Consider the following 20,499-nt stretch of genomic DNA (forward strand, 5'->3'; position numbering starts at 1 on the left):
CAGAGCGCAGGGCGGCGAGCCCCAGCAGGGGCTCGCCGCTCTCCCCCCGGCGGCTGGGGGGAGGGCGGCCAGAGCACCGGGGGGGACTCGGCTCTCCCCCCCAGGCGGCCAGAGCGCCGCCGCCCCCCTCCAGGTGCCGCCCCAAGCACCAGCTTGGGTGCCTGGTGCCTGGAGCCGGCCCTGCTAACTGGACAGATACATTTTGTTAAGTTTAGTTAAGAGATTTAAGCTAATTGGACAGATACATTTTGTTTCAAATTTGAAGTGGAGTTGAAAATTAGCCTTTCTTTCTCTATGTCCATAGGAAAGGACAAAATCAGTAGAGAGAAAAAATATTTTGAGGCTTGTAAGAAGGAGAGGGAAACCAAGGAGAGTATTTAAAAAAAAAGAAAATGTACTGATATTATAAGTAATCAACTTTGCTTTGGATGTGAGAAATCAATACCGCTTCTGTAATATTAATGTTATTTTGTACAGTTATACAGAACTTGTAAGAATTATGAAATATGAAGCTTACATGTAGTATATTAAAATTTCTAATTTCAGATTTTTGTTTGCAATACCACATCAGTCATCTCTTTTGTAACATTTTCAAAGAGTGATTTAAGAGTTTTCTAACTTCTTGTATGTTTCTTTAATGTGATTAAAAAGAACAGAGCATTAACTGTTTGAACTTCTTTCTTGTTTCAGTTAGTGGATAAACTTAACACCAATACAGATATGGAAGAAGTGATGAGCGATTATAATATGGTAAGAGTTTGAGGATTTGCCATGTTAATATAGCATTTACAATAAATATATTTATATACATTACAACTTCAGTACTTCAAATGTTTGTGCATATGCATGGTTTTGTTGACCTAAACAGTCTAATGACTGTAATGGGATTATTCAGGTGAGTAATACTAGGCAAGTATGTAAGAGTTTGCAGGGTTGAGACCCACATCACTTTAGTGGAGCTGCCTGTGTGTGTTGTGTTAAGCACACGTGTAAGTGTTTGGAGGACTGAGGCCTTAGTTATAGGATTGTGACAGCATAAAACTCTCTTTTGTCTCAAAATTTAGCAAACACTTTATAATTATTTTCCAGAAACAGGATTGATAGTTTTAAAAAAATTAAATAGATGAAAAGTTTCTGTTATAAAAAAACTCATTGAGATATTTCTTATATGTTTTCAGTGAATACAGTTCTTTTTCTTGCTTCCCAAGGAAGTCCATGTCTAAAATTTAGATCTTGAATATACCCTGAAAACACTGCATGGGATGTTAAATGTAGTATCCTGGCATCCCAGATTCATTGTGTTAAAATACTGTGGTTGACATCCTAAATCAACATCTGTAGAGCTACAGTTATTGAAAGACTGACTAAACCTTTTCATCCAGCTATTTTGACCCAAATGCTGGGGTATCTGTGTTGGTCAGTGACACAGTTACTCTTAAAATCATCCTCAAAGCCCATGATATTTCTCTATTTAAGGTAAGAGTGATATGTCTCCCAACCCAATGTACCAATATTCACATATATCACACATTATTTGGGTGGAAGGCGCAGAAAACTAATCAGCTGAGAGGCTGACCACATTCACCAGTCTTCCTTGTAAAATTCCCCAGGCTCTTGAGTTTTTCTTCATTCTCCTCCACGCTCTGCCCTTCAAGTGACTCCAAAGCAATAGTGCATTAATGGGCCTATGGTGTGTTCAAAGCAAATACATATCAGCTGTGCTTTCCCTTGAAGTTCTTTCTTAATTTCATAAGTTTGCTGGAGGGTGCCTCCAGGCACCAAGACTGCGCCAGTGCTCACTGTGTTCATAGTCAGAAGGAACTTTTCTTTGAAAAGAGGCTTCCAGCAGCCTGAGAAGCCAGTGAAGCTATTTTTACCCCAAGTGATCCAACCTGATTATTAATAAAAACACTGATAGGCAGTTTCTGTGATTACAGCTCCCATTCAAATGCAGGCTTCCAATGGGAATTACAGTTACAGAATCCATCTCTGCAGCATCAGATAGGTCTTTGGGTAGGAAGCCACTGCTATTCCTTCCCCTCTCCATTCTGGTCTTCCATTCCTCTCGTTCATTCAAATGTGTGTATAACCTTGGATGAATGGATAGTGTTTATATTTTCATTAGTGGCAAGTATCTTTTCATGCAAAAAACTGTTACTCACTGATTATTGTTTTTTTTTTTTACAGCTGAAAACTCAAAATGACCGGGAAGCTCAGAGTATTGATATAATTTTTACAGAGAGACAAGCGTAAGTACCACAAATATCAGAAAATTGAATTTTAGCATAAAGTAGCTTATTAAAATGGGTAAGACTGAAGAAGTGATCTGATTGATCGGGGTATTTTTAACTCAGAAAAATATTGCCTAAGAGTTGAATGTATGCTCTACAAGCGCTACTGAATAAAGTTTGTAAGAAATAAAACTTCAGTCACTCAGTCAACTTTTTAAAGTACAGCATAGTCCTAAAGTACATTTAAAATATTGTTTCAATGCATTTTAATAAAGAAGTTGATTTCTAATTAGATGAAACACATAATGGGTTTGTTCTCTAAGTCAATCAGAAATTATCAGGTCAATAATCGTACAGGCTATACTGTCACTACTGCATCTGTGTTCATTAAATATTGCAATTAAGTATGTCATTCAGTACAACAAAAGTGAAGCTATTTAAAAGAACATTATGTAAGAATCAATGTCTCCTTTAAAAACAAACACTTCGTTCTTTGACTGCTTTTTGTTTCTTCGAGATTGCTTTATAGTTGGTCTGACTTCCTGACTGAAACAAACAAATGTTATCATAGCTATCATGACAGAATTAAAATGAGTTATTTAGTGATTTCTAAATACACTAAAAATGACCACATATCTGCTAACTGTTTTATAAATACACCACAAGTTTTTGTAGTATGTTTGTTTTTACAGTTGGTGCCAATTCTGTCCTCATACATGCCTAAATCTATAGCATTTATTCCAGTGGGTCTATTTGAGGATAGATTTGGGCCATTAATGTTTCAAATCTTGTTTTTTATACAATGTTAAGATCTTGTGACTTTAAAAGTTTAATAAAAATGATGAAAAATGTGGAGCATTTTGCTATCCACTGTATTTTATAAACACTTTTGTGAAATAATGCGAAATACATTTTTCTTCTAATATTAAAACAAATGTCTATTTTCTCATTTACCATAAATTATTCCTTAAATAAAATGATATTTTCCTATATCTCAACAACATATTTGAAAATCTTGAAGAGATTCATCTACCTGCAATTTAAAAACAGAAATGTCTCAGTGTTTTCTTTAAGTTGTTAAAAATATGTACTGCATTGGCAGTTTTCAAATATTCATAACATATTAACAAAAAAGACATCAGGCAACAGTGGCAGAAGATAAAAAGGTGGTTGGTATATAATAATGATAATTTGTCCTTGGATGCATTTAAGTGGTGGAGGTGAGACAGCATTTTTGTTTTACTTAAACAAATACTTTTTGTTTAGGAATAAAGAAAACTGAGTTTGGCTTAGCTGGAAAATCCCAAGTGCTCTAATCAATGTTTTTAATTTTGCCTAGTGGATAGAGCATTGAATTGAGACTCAGGAGACCTGGGTTCAATTCCCACTTCTGCCAGTGGCCTCCTGGGTGACATGGGCATGTCACTTCCCCACTCTGTTCCTCGGTTCCTGGCTGTAAAACAGGGGTAATGATGCTACCTTTGTAAAGTGTTTTGAGATCTACTGATGAAAATACTATATAAGAAGTAGGTATTATTTTCCCCCATTATAATCAAACAGTGAGATTTTAGTGTCAGACATATGGAGTATATGCTTATGTACTTTGAAATATTTGTTACTGTGGTAATACATGCACATCACCAGATTTCTTACCTCTACAGTTAATACAACATGTGCCACACATTTGTCCAAAAGAGAGAGATTGAGAGCTTTGAGTTCTATCTGTGATATATACTAGAAATATTTATATACAAGATTTTGAACGGATTGATCCTATATAATCAGCTATTGAAAAGCCAAATTATCATCCATTATATAAGAATTTAGACCTCTTCAGTTAATCCAGGGTCGTCTATATATTTGTCCTCAATAAATCCATCCTCGTCAAGTACAAATGTATGAGTTTGTTCAAATACTACAATGGAATCTTGCTCATTGGTATTTGATATTGATGAAGAAGTGCTCAGATCAGTTGTGAACTCCTTATCAAACATTTCTGGTTCATATTCTTGGAGACGACGGTGATTGTAGCTGATCAAGTAGCGGTACCACAGTGGGAATTTTATGGCAATAAAAATCAGTAGTGAAGAGCTTAGGACAAACACCAGAACACCGAGCAGAAAGACCCAAGTTTTGCCAAGAGGTGGAGAACCTTAAAGAATACAAAAGAAAGTAAAATCACATTAAATTAAATATCTTAAACCAAAATAACCAGCTCCTTGCATAATAACCAAAAGAACTATGATATTAATTGCTTCATGGCCCAATAAGGGACTCATGGAAACAAAGTGATAGAGAGAAGAATTCTTGAGACTCTTTGTACAGCATTAATAGAATACTAATGTTTGGGCAACCAAAATCTCTGCACTGAGAACAAACTTTTTACGTGCGCGTACCTAAGTCCATATTTTCACCCTCTAGATACTCAGAATGTGCTGTGTGGCCAAGTTTAAATAGGTAACTTCTTTTCAGGACTGAAGGTCTGTTGAAATGTTCTGGGCACATTCCTCGAATCATTATTCAGCTTTTAAGTGAACTTTAGATTCATCCCTGGAATAGGACAATAGAACGTGTAATTGACTTTCATTTTCATTTTCAAGCTTCAAGCTGACATGATTGCCCTCTAGAACATCTACATCCAGATCGGCACTTTTTAATTTTCTTTCATTTTGCACATCTCTCCAGATATATTTCCTTTATTATGAAAATCCCAACAGATCATAGCTGCCAAGAATCTTTATTTGGAAATCTACCCTGTGTGTTCACAGTGCTGGCTAGTGTCCAGGGAATTATGGCAGCTGCTGCATCCTAAGGGACTTTGTGGCTGTGCTGGCCTCCTAGGTATAAAACGATCCAGAGATTGCCATCCCTTTCTCCCACTTCAGTCACTCATCGGTCCTATTGGTCTCTTTGTGCAGAGGAGAGAGAGTCTCAGGAGCAGGAAGCGGAGCTGCTACTCTGAGTGGGAAAAGGCAGGGGAGCAGAATCATTTGGCTGGAGGATGAAGTAGAGAATAAATTGTGGGTCAAAAGGGAGAGGAAGGGTATCAAGTGGGGGGTGGAGGTGGTTCAAAATGGGACACCAATGGTGGAGAAAGTGGTGTAAGTGCTCCCCATGCTACCCCTATTGGAAACATGAAGAACAGTCATGGTGCCCTCCCACTGAACACACCAGAGGTTAGGGATAAGGGTATGGGTAAGTAAATCAGTAGACCTTGTTTACATACCAAGAAGAAAACTAAAAATAGGAAGGAGCCTATTTCAGGCATAGAAGATTGTGGGCAGTTTAACTGGGTGGCTTGATTGTAGTTCATTTAAAATACAAACACTTGGATGGTTATTTGAACCTCAAATCTTCTTCTCACATCATTAGTTTATAGATATTATTTTACAATATTCCATAATGGAGTTCTAATTCAGGTCAGTTTTGAGCTCCTGATAAAGTTAAACATAACATAAATTCCACATAATGTGAACACAATATTTCTGTGCCTAGGAGCACAGCAATCCCCATATCCCTCACTTATTTGGAGAAATGTCCCATAGCACTGGTATTGGACAGTGCTATTATAAAGTATTAAAATGAAACATCAATACATCACCTGGATGTGATGCATTGCTCCTAATATTGTTGTTTGAAGAGTTGAGAGAGGATGTTAAAATGGAAATGATTTTAGGACTGATGGCAGACGTGAAAGGTGTAGTGATTGCTATAGATCCTCTTCTTGAGTCACAATCAGATTTTTGGATAGGTGCTGTCTTGACAGAAGATTTGTTCCAGACATCTGGATATGCACACAGAGTGTCATTTTCATGTTCTGAAAGTATGAATAATAAAAAGGTAATGAAAGATTATATTTATAGGGTCTGTGCTGCAGTGTAAGTGAGATATTGTGATATATAAGTGAGGTTCATTATTAATTAACAGTATTAAATCATATTTTATACATGAGAGCAAGCTGGATGAGGCGCAACCAGGTAAGACCAAGATAATGCTGGTTGATTGGAGAGAAACAAACACTGCAGAGGGATTACTTTTGTAAATATTGTAATGTCCTGAATGCTGCTGTTGTCAAAACTTACCCATGGTCACATTTGAGGTATTCAGCCATTTCTGTAAACTGAGCAGGCCACAGGAACAATTCCATGGATTTCCATTTAAGGTAATCAGTTTAAATGATGCTTTTACATCAAAGTACTTCAACAAATTGTCCTGTAGACTCAAAATCATCAGGTTTTTTAGCGATGCAATTGTGTCAGAATCCAACTGGGATATTTTGTTATGATTTAGATACAATATGGATAGTTGATTTAGGCCTTTAAATGCAGCCTGTTCAATTGTACTGATATAATTACTACTAATATCTAGAATTGTGAGTTTTGACAGATTGCAGAAGGTATTATTATGTAGCACAGTAATGGCATTTTCATTCAGATAGAGTTCAGTCAAGTTAATAAATAGCTGCAGAACCTTTTTGTCGGTATCATTTAAAGTAATGTTGTTATTGCTAAGATACAGTTTAGTAACATTTTTACTTAGGGAGGTAGGGATAGAAGAGTAATTCTTTGCAGATTCCTCACAAGTGACCTGTTGAAGGGAGAGAGAAAAACAATATAAACAAAGAAAATTACAAATTATTTTCTAGTAGGGAGGGTTGATGGTGAAGGAGAGAGAAACAGTGACAAGCACCTGCAGTGCAAAAAACCCTTGTAACCAACTCTTTGAGGTCCAAAAGGAAAGCCGTCCTGGGCCTGTACTATCCTATTCCTGATTTTCTTAAAAATATACTTGTGGGATATACTGAGGTGGTGAAAATCATCTCAGGCCTTGTCTACACTACAGGGAAAAGTCAATCTAAGCTATGCAATTTGAGTTACGTGAATAGCATAACTCAAATCGAAGTAGCTTAGATCTACTTACCGTGGGGTCCACACTATGTGATGTCGACGGTAGACGCTGTCCCGTCGGCTCCCCTTACTCTTCTCGATCCGATGGAGTACAGGAGTCGACAGGAGAGCAATCTGCGGTTGATTTAGCGGATCTTTACTAGACCCGCTAAATCGACCGATGATGCATCGATCACCACGCATCAATCCCCCTGTAAGTGTAGACAAGCCCTTAGTGAAGCAATTTTGGAGTGTGGAATTCCAAGACAGGGAGGTGAAACTCCCCTCTGTGGTGAGAGGGTAGAGCTGGGAATTAATGACCAAGAGCAGTTAGGAATGTAATGTGAAGTTTTGGCCAGGCCTGATGGGAAGGGGGCTGAGTATAAAAAGAACTGCCTTCCTACATAACCAGAAGATCCCTGAAGAAAGGTGTAGTGACTGAATGAAAGGAAGAGGGCAAGAGTTTGAGAATTAACTCATTTTTGTTTTCTCTTTATTTTTTGTTCCCTATGCAAAGATATTTATTTTAATAAGATTTTCAGGCAGACCTTTTGGAGAAGGATTGAGTTCACTAAAGGTTAAATCTTTATTGCAACCAAGACACTAATTTGATTTTCTGGGTTGAAACTAACCTACCTGCAGTCATTTCAGCTCTGAGAGCCTACTGTACTGATTTTATTCTGCCTACCAATGAGTACACTGAGACCTGTTTTATTTTTACAAGATGGTGGATTTCTCGTGTGTGTGTGTGTGTATGTGTAATTTCCTCTCCCACAGCTTAGTGCAAAAGATAAATAGCAAAGTTAGTTCTAGACATGTAGGCAGTGAGTCATTTCCTTAATGTAAGCAGAGTAATCAATATAACAGCAGTGTAATCACCTGACTATCCATCATGACACCCAAAATATAAGTACAAGAAGGAGGAAGCGATTCAATTAAAATTCTCTTTGGAAAGAGTGAGGTGAAAAATTAAATTCCATTCTCTTATTACTAGTATTGTTTTCAAAAGCTGTGGGGCTGACTTTGTGAAGTGCTGAACTCCATCACCACCCTTGGCTGAGGGTGCCCAGCAGCTTGCAGTTTTTTGAGCTTGCTCCAAAACTGAATGAAGTCAGGGAAAAGACTGTTGACGTCAGTGGGTTTTGGATCAAGATCTGAAAACATAAACTTATCAAACATGTTTGCAATTCAATAAATTGCAAAGTGCAGCCTTGACATAATGATTTGCATTGGTTTATTGTGCAGTTAAAAGAAAGCCATGTTGTTTATTTCATTTCTACATGCTTCCACCATCAGGTTGTTGAATCTCTCTCTCTTTCTCTCTCTTTCTCTCTCTCTCTCCAGCTATAGCTATATCTAGGCTTTGTATATATACACCATAAGGTATTGAGGTGGTTGAAGATGGGACTATTGTTAAAATACATAATGTCTTTGATCTACAAGGCATCTCCTGTAATTTCGATGGATCTTCTACAAAAATGAGCAAAAATTAAACAGATTAGTTTATATGGTTATAAAACTTACAGAAAGAGAAGTAATATTGCAGTCAGTCGTGACTGGATTGGAAAATAGTGCTCCAATCCAGATCATTAGCCAAGGGATTTTCATGTTCAAAATCTAGAAGAGAGAATATTTTTGCATGTTAGGGCCAAAATTTAAGTTGCTGTATTAGTAGTTTAAAGGCATGCTCCTGGTGAAGATGGTTTTAGTAATGTAAACAAAAGTGTTGATTTATAGTTGAAACAAATGATTCATCATAACTTACTGTGTTTTTGTCTTACGTAAATATTGCCAAGAGCCTAAATAAGACTCTAATTGGAGAGAAAGATGTGTTTTAGCCAAAATAGCTGCAGCTTTTATTGAACTGAGCCAAACCTGAAACCAACCAGGCAGCTTTTGTGCAATCGATCAGTATATGTGGTGACCAGCACAGTCAACTCATAAGCTGTCTATTATTCGTGTCATAGGATAGCCCCCTATGCACCAACCTATTCATCTATGCTTTGGAGCTAGGTAACCATGGCGCTCAAAATGCTGTGTTGGGGTCTTTGAACAGGGATACACCCTATCTATTGGAAATCATGAGTGCTTTCCTTACAGAGGCTATTTATTTTAAGATTAACCTACCTCAGAAATTGTGCAAATGACACCTGGTCCATCTGCTCCTTTGAATCAGGGTTTATTGGCAAGATAAACCCATCAAGTAATAAAGTAAAAGTGAATGCAAACCATGTAAGCTGTATTAAAGGATACATGCATGCAGCATCTTTGGATTTTCAAGAAAGGCAAAAATCCTGTGAGGCAAAATCACCAGAGATGGAGAAATAGGATTCGGCAGGAAAACCAGAGTTTGGAAAAATTTACTTTATCACCCCTTAAGGAAGTTGAATCTAGGCTCCTTCAGACATGTGCAGTGCAAATTTAGGGACTGTATTCTAAATAGGCACTAGGAGTGATCAGGTTAATTACAGACCAGTAAACCTTACATCTCTACCTGGCAAACTGGTTGAAACAATAATTAAAAATAGAATAATAAAACATCTGGAAGATCATGATATAATGGGGTGTAACCAGCATGGTTTCTGCAAAAGGAAAATGTGTCTCACTAACTATTCACAGTCTTCAAACTTGTTAGTGAAGTTGTGGATAAAGGAGAATGATATGAGATAATTTATTTAGACTTTCAAAAGGTCTTTGACATGGTCCCACACAAGAGGCTGATAAAAAAACCCTAAGTAGTCATGGGTCAAAAGCTAGCTAGGAGACAGAAAACAAAGAGCAGGATTAAATGGCCAATATCCATCATGGTTAAAGATTCACAGCAGGTCCTCTGTTTAATATATTTATAAATGGGCTGGAAAAGGGGAGTGAGTGGCAAGGTAGCAAAGTCTGCAGATGACATAAAGTTATTTAGGTTAATCAAGACCAAAGATGACTGTATGAGTACCTTCAGAGAGACTTAACCAAGCTAGGTGAATGGGCAACACAATTGCACCTGAATTTTAATGTTGGTAAGTGTAAGGTAATGCACAGTGGAGGAGAAAAAGTTAAAAACTCAGACACCTTACAGGGTTCTTCCGTGTTAACTGTATAAACCCTGAAAAAAGACCTAGACTCAACTGTGGATGGCTCAGTGAAGACATCTGGTCAATGTGCAGCTGCGATCAAAAAAGCAAACGAAATGTTAGGATGAATAAAGAGACTTTCCAGCATCAAAATTATTTCTTAAAGCTAGGTCTCAATTCTTCTCAAAGCTAGTTAAAGGAAGCCTTAGCCAATCTCGTACCATGATAGCAGGCCTAGCCATTGGCAAACTTGTTTGCTGGGCACATTGGCTTATAGCTCTTTATCTCAAATAGTACTTATGATCTCTTTTACAGGTGTGGGCTGCTGACCCAACCTAGCTAGTTGCTTGTCTGCCCCCTTAGGAAGATGGGGATTGCTCTAGCCAGTTGTGTATCTCCACTGTTGTTGGAAATGTACATCTGCTAGATTCACTCCACATGCTCTATAGCAAGGGTTCTCAACCATTTTCTTTCTGAGGCCGCCCCAACATGCTATAAAAACTCCACGTCCCACCTATGCCACAACTGTTTTTCTGCATATAAAAGCCAGGGCCGGCGTTAGGGGGGTAGCAAGCAGGGCAATTGCCTGGGGCCGCACACAACAGGGAGCCCCCGCGAAGCTAAGTTGCTTAGGCTTCAGCTTCAGCCCCAGGTGGCAGGGCTCGGGGCCCTGGGCTACAGTCTTGTGCAGCAGGGCTTTGGCTTTCTGCCCTAACGAGTCTAATGTTGGTCATACTTGGTGGATCCCCTAAAACCTGCTCACAGCCCTGCAGGAGGCCCCGGACCTCCTGGTTGAGAACCACTGCTGTATAGAAACTTTCAGTTATCATAAGAATATAAGAACGGCATACTAGGTCAGACCCAAGGTCCATCTAGCCCAGTATCCTGTCTTCCGACAGTGGTCAATGCCAGGTGCTTCAGAGGGTCTGAACAGAACAGGTAATCATCAGGTGATCCATCCCCTGTCGCCTATCACTGCAGCATACCTGAGATGTGTGGGTTTCTCTGCACACCTAGGGAGGGCAGGCTATTAAAGCAATCCTGACTCAGAATATTATTGAAATTTGAAAAGGGGAAACCAATCTTTACAAGTTGCTAAATGGTGAAAATTATCAAAGTTGTTCAGTACATCTGAATTAAAGGGACACTGTAAACTCAATAAATCCATTTCTATCTAAAAATTTTCCTTTTATAGTCAGTCAGTTTCTTTTGCAATGAAAAGACCCATATAAACATCAACGTAAGAGCAGAAAGATAAAGGATTATAAAAAATGCAACATATACTATTTGAAGGATGATCTATTGGAAAATAGATTTTTTTAAATTAGTCATTTTGCAAAAAACTCAGGCTAGCAGCACATCATTAATATCATGACATTCTCCTATGATCTGAGCCCATAGGTGCTTTCTTTGAAAATGTTTCATAAATGGCTTTTTAGGATTTTTCATTTCATAGCGATGTGTTCCTTTACACTTCCTATATTAGTTAAAAACAATAAAATATGCAGTTTTCAAGAATAAATTGGGAAGAAATGTAGTTTGTAAAATCAGAAAATCTTTCCTTTCCAAAAGACTACAGTTGTTTTCTAATCTTCTAACAAAGCATAACGCAGTAGCTTGGCTTGTGAAAGGTTCATATTGATTGAGGAACCCAAAGCGTCTTTAATGTATGATCTATTTCCAATCTGACAGCCAAATTATATAAACAAAGTATTTTCCCACACACTTAAGATATTAAGTTGGTTTCGTAAAAAAATTCTATAAAGTATCTTACCTTTCTATTTTTTCTGAGAGAGCATATGTATAGTTGTGTGTTTCCTGGGCATTAAAAAGAAGTGATGTGTTGCAACAGCACTTTACTTTGTTTTCAACCTTTGTACTCCGTGAACGAGCAGGTAGCTAAAAATAAATAAATAAAAGACTAGAACTTCCTTAGCAAAAGATTGACTAGGTTGCACAATTTCTTATAGTCACTTAGATTTATTTGGATGTACAGCCAATAAGGAAGTCTGGTAATGATATGTTTAGGCCTCATAATTTCTGATCACATAGGAGAAATCAAGTTAAAATATTGCAGGAGTTTACACAAAGGATGAGTTGTGGTCAATTAAAGATATTTATAAGAGAAGAGGTTTATTTTGTAAGTGGAATCTAGTCATCAGATAAGTAAAATCTTCAGATCTTTACAGATGTGCACATTTTTAAATGATAATTCATGGTTTGCAAGCCTCATCTTTTTAGTTTGCTAATTTGTATATAATGGTGATGTAATTGAAGCAACTATCTCTAGTAGTAGCTTAAATCTGTCACATATTCCCTCTTTATTTAGGGGGAACATTGCATGGTATGTCAACATTCAAAAAATTACTTTATGATAGGTTTGATCCTAAAGTTGTTTTGTGTTCAAAATTCACATTGATTTCAGTGAGTTAAACTTGTGTAAGGACAGAAGAATCAAGTCCAGTGTTATACAATGTGTATCATATATATTTCAAGCAAAAAATCTACGGTAATGGTGCACTTTATTTTATCAGCTGGAATATATTTATTTTATTCTGGGGAAAGAAGTTAGCTGTATATTTTTTGTGTGAAATTAGATTGTTTCAGGGGGTACAAAGCATGGAATGAGCATCTCTTTGTTTTATAAATAAAAAGTATAATTAGTACCTAGTACAAGTTACAAAAATACTCTTACTTTCCTCTGTTATTACAGCAAAGAAAAGTTAATTCAAGCAGTGGAAGAAGATATTGAGCATGAAAAACAAGTAGCTGATGACATAATAAAAAATATGTCTCAGGAAAATCAAGCTAAATACATGGAGATGAAGGCTACAAATGAAAAACTGTTGCAGGTGGGTTTTGTCATATTGTTTGTCTAAGATGTATGTGAAATTAGCTCGATGATTTCCACTGTATAGTTTGCAATACTGAAGAATCTAAGATCTGATTACTTTAAAAGGAAACTTTCAGGTAGCATTATCCCCAACATTTCAACTTTGTGCTAATGCATGAAAATCAGAAAATGAAATTGACTAGAAACAAATAATACTTAGCACTTTCCACCTGTAGATATCAACGTGGTTTACAAAGGATAAATCATCCTCATTCTCCTCCATCATTATTCTCATTTTACAGATGGGGGAAATAAAGGTGTAGAGGTTAAGGCCCTGATCCAGTAAACAGTTAGATGCTTAACTTTAAGCACATGAGTAAAATTAAGAACAATTATAAACTATGCAGGATCCAGACCTAAATGACCTACCCAAGGTCACATTGCAAGTCAGTGATAGAGCTGGGAGCAAAACCCAAGATTTCTAATTCCTTATCCACTACAATAACTGCCTGACATTCACATAAATGAAAATGACTGCAAAAATTAAACTTAGATTTTTAAAATTCTTTCAGTGTCAGTTAGCTAAAGTTTAACAAAAGAGATGAGGATATTTTTAAAATATATATTATTTTTTCAACGGACACTTTCCCTTCAAAAAAAATTGATGAAAGGGGACAATGGTTCATAATTATAGCCAAAATACAAGTAACAATGATATGAATGTTATTCACAAAGACTCCAGTACTGCAAAGTCAGTGAAGCTCAACCTGGAGCTGTTTAGAGGAAGGGGTCTTAACCTATTCACATATATATCTAACAAATCAACTAAATGTTCTACAGCATTTGCAAGTATAAAATGTGTAGAATAGGGGAAGTAAATCCTCCTCCAGTGGTAATTGTTACCTAAACTATTCATGCTTGTTTTCTTTAGGAATTAGATGCTCAACAGCAGGAGTTGGATGGACTAAATATAAAGGAAGACACTCTAGGAGCTGTATGTATGAAGATAAATAACTGATCTATTTATATTTGTAAATGCAAAAAAAAAAATTCTTACATCAACAAAGTAATCACAGTATATTTTTGTCTGTAACTCTTTAATGGCTTGATCCTGCACCCATTGAAGATATAGGCAAAGCTCGCATCTATTTTAGTCGTGTGGACTCAGGCCATTAATTTGTATAATTTTATTTTTATCAGGCAGGGCCAAAACCTCACCAATTATGATTTATTACTTATTTTTGCTAGGTGTCAGGTAATCAGATAACTGTATTTCACAGCTAGTATATCATACATGTGAAATATAGCTTAGTGATTACATCATAGATGTAAACTAGCACTTTTGAAAGAATTAAGAAAGTCACTCTTTTTTTATGCTAATAGAGTAATTGTTTTTTGTGTGGATCCAAACAAACGTCCGGGAGAATAGAATTCCATCAACAAGCAAGATCAGGGCTGTAACACTGTCCTTCTGTGGCCACTTTTCTAGCCTATGTGCTGGAACACCAGATGCAGTCCTTCCAAACCCCAACATAGAGGCTCCTTGTTATTGTACACATGTGTATGAGCCCAAATCAGTGGTCCCCTCCACAGTCACTTATTTTGATCTAGTATCGGTGCTCCACTGAAGGTCATCTTGCATGGTAATTTCTCCCACTCCCATCCTTGCAGAGGCAACATAGTGCTTAAGTAGCATGCAGGGGCTTGCTTGTACTCCCTAGCCTGAGCTAAATTTTGCCCATGGTGAATATATACTGTGCTGTCACTTAAGTGTGTAGTAGGCCTGTGGCTTTCCTCCATGTTTTCCACTGCCTTGGATTTGCTCCTCAGAAAGAAAACAGAACATATTTTACCACTAGACACTCTAACATTCAGGATAGCAAACTCATATAGCTGTGGTGAAGTTTCCTTTCTAAACTCTATTTTTCAGTTACCCTTAACAGTGTCAGATGTATTCTTTTGTGACATTAGAAATCAGAGAATTACTTTTAATTTTTCCCTGAATATATACATCAGATCACTCACAAACTCTTCTCCCCGGACAGTTGAGAGGTTTGCAATTTCTCTGTACGACTCAGTCTTCTTTAATATGTGCGTGAGTGACTTCACCTCCCACTTTGAAAGAACTGGCCTAAATTCCATAGCAGGGGTTGTGCTACACACATACAAACCAATAGGTTTAATCCACTGAAGTTGAAGATTGCCTGCATTGGTCTCACAGAGGAACATGCTCCCAAAAGTGTGGATAAGATGTAGTATATATCCTCAGAAAACAACAGTTACAGTGAAGTAATTTCCTCTTCTCTTACTTTCACAGGTCAGTGGCATAGATATTTTGACAACCCCTTCAAATATTAGATCTTTTGATGTGTGCATGTGGCTTGATATCATAGTGAAAATGTCTTGACCATGCAAGGCCTTTCTGCCCCTTCCCCCATAAAAGTTCCTCAACAGAGATTATCTTCCAGCAAAGAAGGAGCAGAAATGTACTTGGTAAATTTGGAGCTCCGTTAGGGTAGACCCTCATAGCAAGACATAGCCTAATAAAGCACCCAGATAGCACTGAGATGCTCAGAAACTGTGCTTAAGGGCAAGATCCTAGACAGCTAGATTATATGGGTGGTCCTTTGTGCAGACTTCACTGTACAGTTGCCAAATAAACTTGTTTTATTAAATATGTGAACAACAAGGAGTCTGGTGGCACCTTAAAGACTAACAGATTTATTTGGGCATAAGCTTTCGTGAGTAAAAACCTCACTTCTTCGGATGCATAGAGTGAAAGTTACAGATGCAGGCATTATATACTGACACAGGGAGAGCAGATCTATTATTGGGAGTGGACTACATCCACCCTGATTGAAATTGGCCCTGTCAACACTGGTTCTCCACTTGCGAAGTAACTCCCTGCTCTCCCTGTGTCAGTATATAATGCCTGCATCTGTAACTTTCACTCTATGCATCCGAAGAAGTGAGGTTTTTACCCACAAAAGCTTATGCCCAAATAAATCTGTTAGTCTTTAAGGTGCCACCAGACTCCTTGTTGTTTTTGTAGATACAGACTAACACGGCTACCCCCTGATACTTAAATATGTGAACTTTGCTAAATAAAAATACAAGCACTGCAACAATTTCTTACCTACTAGAAATGCGTCTAACCAGTAAGTGTTTGTTTGTTTGTTTGTTATACTCAGGAAATAGCACATTCCCAGGTAAAACAAGAGGCAGTGCAGCTGTATGAAAAACTTCATGGGCTCGAGGAACATCGGGATCAAATGATTGCTGAGGACAAGAGTATGGGATCTCCACAGGAAGAAAGAGAGCGATTACTGAAACAGGCAGGAAAACAAAATGATTATTACATCTTTTGTTTACAAGGCTTTTTTAATTCAGTGTTTTTTAAAGAATGAAAATGTTAAAATACTGGGCTGGATTCTCTGCCTGGATTCTGGCCCTTTTTGCTCTTTGAGCAACACAAAGGAGCTGGAACCTGGATTAAGAATTATCTGGTGGGGTGGAGCTCTCAGCTAATGTAAAACTGTCAGAGGCAGCTCCTGTTCTAGTCACTTTCATACCAGGTTTTCAGGATAGAAAGGGAGCACTCAGGGGTGGGAAAATTGGATTCATTTTCTTTAACATCTTTCTAACTCAAGACTAAAAAGTTTGGGAAAGATGAGCTGTCTTATTCATTAAGGACCTGGTCTTGCAACCTTTTCTGGTGTGAGTAATTCCTACTAACATAAGTAGTCTGATTAATTTAAATGAAGCTGTTTGCATGCATACAAAGTATTCATGTGAGAGTAAGTGTTGCAGAGCATTAAAGTTTAAAATAGGTATTGGGAAAGAAGAGAAGCACGGGGAGGTAGCTGAAATGATGACACCACTAAATGATAATATTGCATCTTTTATTCAGCAAAGCAACCATTGTAGAAAAATGATTTCCAAGCAGATCTTTGGCAGGCTGAGCCTTCATTCCTAACATAACTGAGTTAATCATTTGGTTTTGTGCATCTTTTAAATTGTCTCTCTCTTTTTTGTCTTTGAATTTATTCCCCGTATTGAAACATTTGTTATTCATTTTTTATAGGTTAAAGAAGATAACCAGGAAATAGCAAGTATGGAAAGACAGTGAGTACTTATGTTATATTGCTCTTATAAGCCCCGCTCCTGCCAGTGGGTCCGCACATTATAAAAGAAGTGTCTGAGCACAGGATTAGGAGCCAAGCATTACTTTTTGTTCTCACACAAACTTCCTCTGTGAAGTTGAGCAAGTCATTTATCCTGTTTGTTATCCTGCTGTGAGAATTAGTTAATATTTATAAAATAATAGATAAGTGTTGCTTGTAGCTGTTGTTATTAATAATCTACAGTAAAATTTAATTAAATTAAGTTACTAAAGCATTCTATACGTATTATGCTTATACTCACTAAAACTACTGTATTTGAGGATCTCTTACTTTAGAAACTCAGCTGTTTTTAAAAAAAGTCTCTGAGTTTAAATTTAGCTAGCAATCTCAACCTGGAGACCATTTAAAAATTGTTTTACATTGTTTTTAAAAAGTTTTTCCAAAGTTTAAAACATTTGACTGGCTTGCTGCTGTGTTGATATGTGCTGTATAAATCAAATGTCCATGAGACTAAAAAAGGAATTTAGATGCTTGCTTGCTTCCATAATTTAAAACTGATATCATAACTTGTTTGAATACAAATATTTATTGATACAATTAAGCCCTACAACACAAGTTAAATATTGTCTAATCCATATTTATGCAGTAGGTAAACTGTTTAAAGTAGGGCTGTCAAGAGATTAAAAAAATTAATCGCGATTAATAGGCACTGGGCAGCATTATCGCCTGCAAATGTAAACACACTTGTCTGTCTTAGCGATTGGCTGAACAAGAAGTCAGGACCGCTGACTTGTAGGCTCCTCTGCTTTGGTACCACAGAAGATGGCACCATGTCTGCTGGCACCAACAGCATTGACTCTTGCAGTGTCGACGATACTGGCACCAACAGGGTCAGGCGGTCCCTGGCAGCCGCAAACGTGCATAGGAGCTCCTGATTGCAGTCCTCTGGGCTCCCACAGGAGGTCTAACAGATTGTGCAGGAGCTTCCCTTTGAGGGATCCTTGCTCTTTTAGGAGCAGACACACTAAGCCCGTGGGTTAAAAGACTTGAGGGCAACATTAAAGTCCCTGGGGTTGTACACCCTAGCCCTTTTCAGGAAGCACTTCATGCCTCAGCAGCCCCTCCAATATTCTGCTTCAGCTGTCCAACAGGACCTGCAGAGACTGAAGACTAGAGGCTATAGGTGTAGACCACCTCCTCTTTCTACCTCCGCTTCAGTGCCTGTCCCAGCTAGACATCCAGGGAGTTGTAAGCAGGCATTTTGATGGGAAGCTCGAGGACATCGTACCAGTTCCCAGGATGCCAGACACAATTTTTCATTTGTTTGCAAACTGCCTTGCCCATTTCATCAGCGCTTGGTCTCATAGCACTATGACCTGTGGGTGCTGAGCACTGTAGAGGTGGGATATACCTTCCAATGTATTTCCTTCCCACCTTCACTCTCCATCCCTCTGCAGGGACCCCTCTCACAAAGAACTTCTGGTCCAGGAGGTTCAATCTCTTCTTCAGGTAGGAGCCATAAAGGAAGTTCCACAGAATTTAAGAAGGAAAGATTTCTACTCCCATTATTTTCTAATCCCAAAAGCCAGGGGAGATCTCAGGCCTATTTTAGGCCTGCATCAGCTCAACAACTATCTCAAGAAGATTACGTTTCGCATGGTCACCCTGGCATCCATTATTCCCTCTCTGGATCCAAGAGACTGATATGCCGCCCTCGATTTAAGAGATGCCTACTTTCATGTGTCGATATACCAAGGGCACAGAAAGTTTCTCAGACTCGTAGTGGAGTACTCATATTACCAGTTCATGGTGCTTCTATCTGCAGCTCCTTGGGTGTCTGGCTGTGGTAGCAGCGTTCCTCAGAAGATTAGGAGTGCAGGTCTACCCTTACCTGGATGACTGGCTAATCAAGGACCAGTCCCAAACTTAGGTGATATCCAGTGGTGCAAGTAAAATCCATGTCTTACCAGTGTGGGGGGGCCCCCACTAGCTAAGGAGGGCACATGACCCTCCATGTGAATCCTCACCACCCCTGGGGTCCCCACGCTCTCCGCGTCCCCTCCCCACATCTATCCCGTGTTTCCCGGGGCAGGGGGGGCGGGCGGCTCTATCCTCCTCCTGATGCGCCAGAGACAGGGCTGGCAGGGGCAAGGCTGGGGAGCGGCGGTACAGCCGCCGGAGGAGCTGCCAGCATTCTGCTCCTTTCCCTGCTGCTGCGCCTCCCAGCAGGGAAAGGAGCAGAACTCCCAGCCCCGCCCCCTGCCCTTCCAGGCATGGAGCTGTGTCTCCATCCTTCCTTGTACTACAGCAACAGCCCTGCCGGAGACTGAGCTGGGGGACAGGGTTAGGGGTGGTACAGCCGCCGGTGGAGCTGTCAGCAGTCTGCTCCTTTCCCCGCTGCCTCTCCCAGTGGGGAAAGAAGCAGAACCCCCAGCCCTCCTGCTTCTGTGTCTTTCCGGTACGCTGTACCAGCTATAAATAGCTTGCTAGTATGGCATACCGGAGCATACCAGCCTACTTGTACTGCTGGTTATATCCAGCGTTCATCTTATTCAGTCAGCCTTCAAGGCCTTAGGACTACTGATCAATGCAGACGAATCTATCCTTTGCCCATTGCAGAGGATAGGGTTTATAGGGGCTTTGTTGGACTCTACCCAGGCCAGAGCTGTCCTCCCAGAGTCGAGAATCCAATCTATTTGATCTCTCGTGACAGTACTCAAGATTCATCCAATCACAACAGTCCAAAACTGTATGAGACTCCTAGAGCACATGGCCTGATGCACATATGTAGTACAACATGCCAGGCTGCACTTCAAATCCCTTCAAACATGGCTGGCCCCAGTGTACTTGCCAAACCATCTGCATTTGGACACTGTGCTCATGGTACCTTCACAGGTTCTAATTTTGCTGAATTGGTGGTTGAATCCTATCAACATTTGCGTGGGTGCTTCCTGCGCCCTCAACTATCAATGACTCTGGTCTCAGGATCTAGGATGGCTCTAGGATGGGGAGCTCACCTGGAGCTCTGAACTCAGGGTCTTTGGTCCTTGACAGAGCTCGCTCTTCATATAAATGTCAGCGAGATAAGGGCAATTCGTCTTGCCTGTCAGGCTTTCCTACCTCATATCAGGGGAAGAAACCTGCTTGTCCTTCCAGACAACATTGCAGCAATGTTTTACCTGAACAGATAGGGAGGTGCTCATTCGTCCCTCCTATGTCAGGAAGCAGTTCACCTATGGATATTTTGCATAGCCCATCTTTTGCATAGGCCAACTTCAAGGCCACCTGTCTTCCAGGGGTGTAGAATAAGCTAAAAGATCTCCTGAGCAAGTCTTTCTCCAGTCACCATGAGTGGTCTCT

The 20,499-nt window shown here is 39.0% G+C and overlaps 2 protein-coding genes across 2 annotated transcripts in view; one reads left to right on the top strand and one right to left on the bottom strand.

The window, feature by feature from the left end:
• LOC113405311 (intraflagellar transport protein 74 homolog) overlaps positions 1–20,499 on the top strand; it is a 59,000-nt gene that overhangs the window by 11,368 nt on the left and 27,133 nt on the right. Inside the window, exons 7-12 of the mRNA XM_026646384.1 lie at positions 691–750; positions 2,188–2,249; positions 12,896–13,034; positions 13,947–14,009; positions 16,207–16,350; positions 17,100–17,140. Coding sequence (XP_026502169.1) covers positions 691–750; positions 2,188–2,249; positions 12,896–13,034; positions 13,947–14,009; positions 16,207–16,350; positions 17,100–17,140 — 509 coding nt within the window. The remainder of the gene's footprint in view (positions 1–690; positions 751–2,187; positions 2,250–12,895; positions 13,035–13,946; positions 14,010–16,206; positions 16,351–17,099; positions 17,141–20,499) is intronic.
• On the bottom strand, positions 4,055–12,008 carry LOC112115998 (leucine-rich repeat-containing protein 19). The gene is given in 5 exon segments (XM_024213259.1): positions 4,055–4,383; positions 5,833–6,048; positions 6,314–6,818; positions 8,642–8,733; positions 11,957–12,008. Coding segments are annotated over 5 exon segments (1,194 nt in total).

The sequence above is a fragment of the Terrapene carolina genome, unplaced genomic scaffold (assembly GCF_002925995.2).
Source record: "Terrapene carolina triunguis isolate 2854851 unplaced genomic scaffold, T_m_triunguis-2.0 Scaffold35022, whole genome shotgun sequence".
NCBI lineage: Eukaryota > Metazoa > Chordata > Testudines > Emydidae > Terrapene > Terrapene triunguis.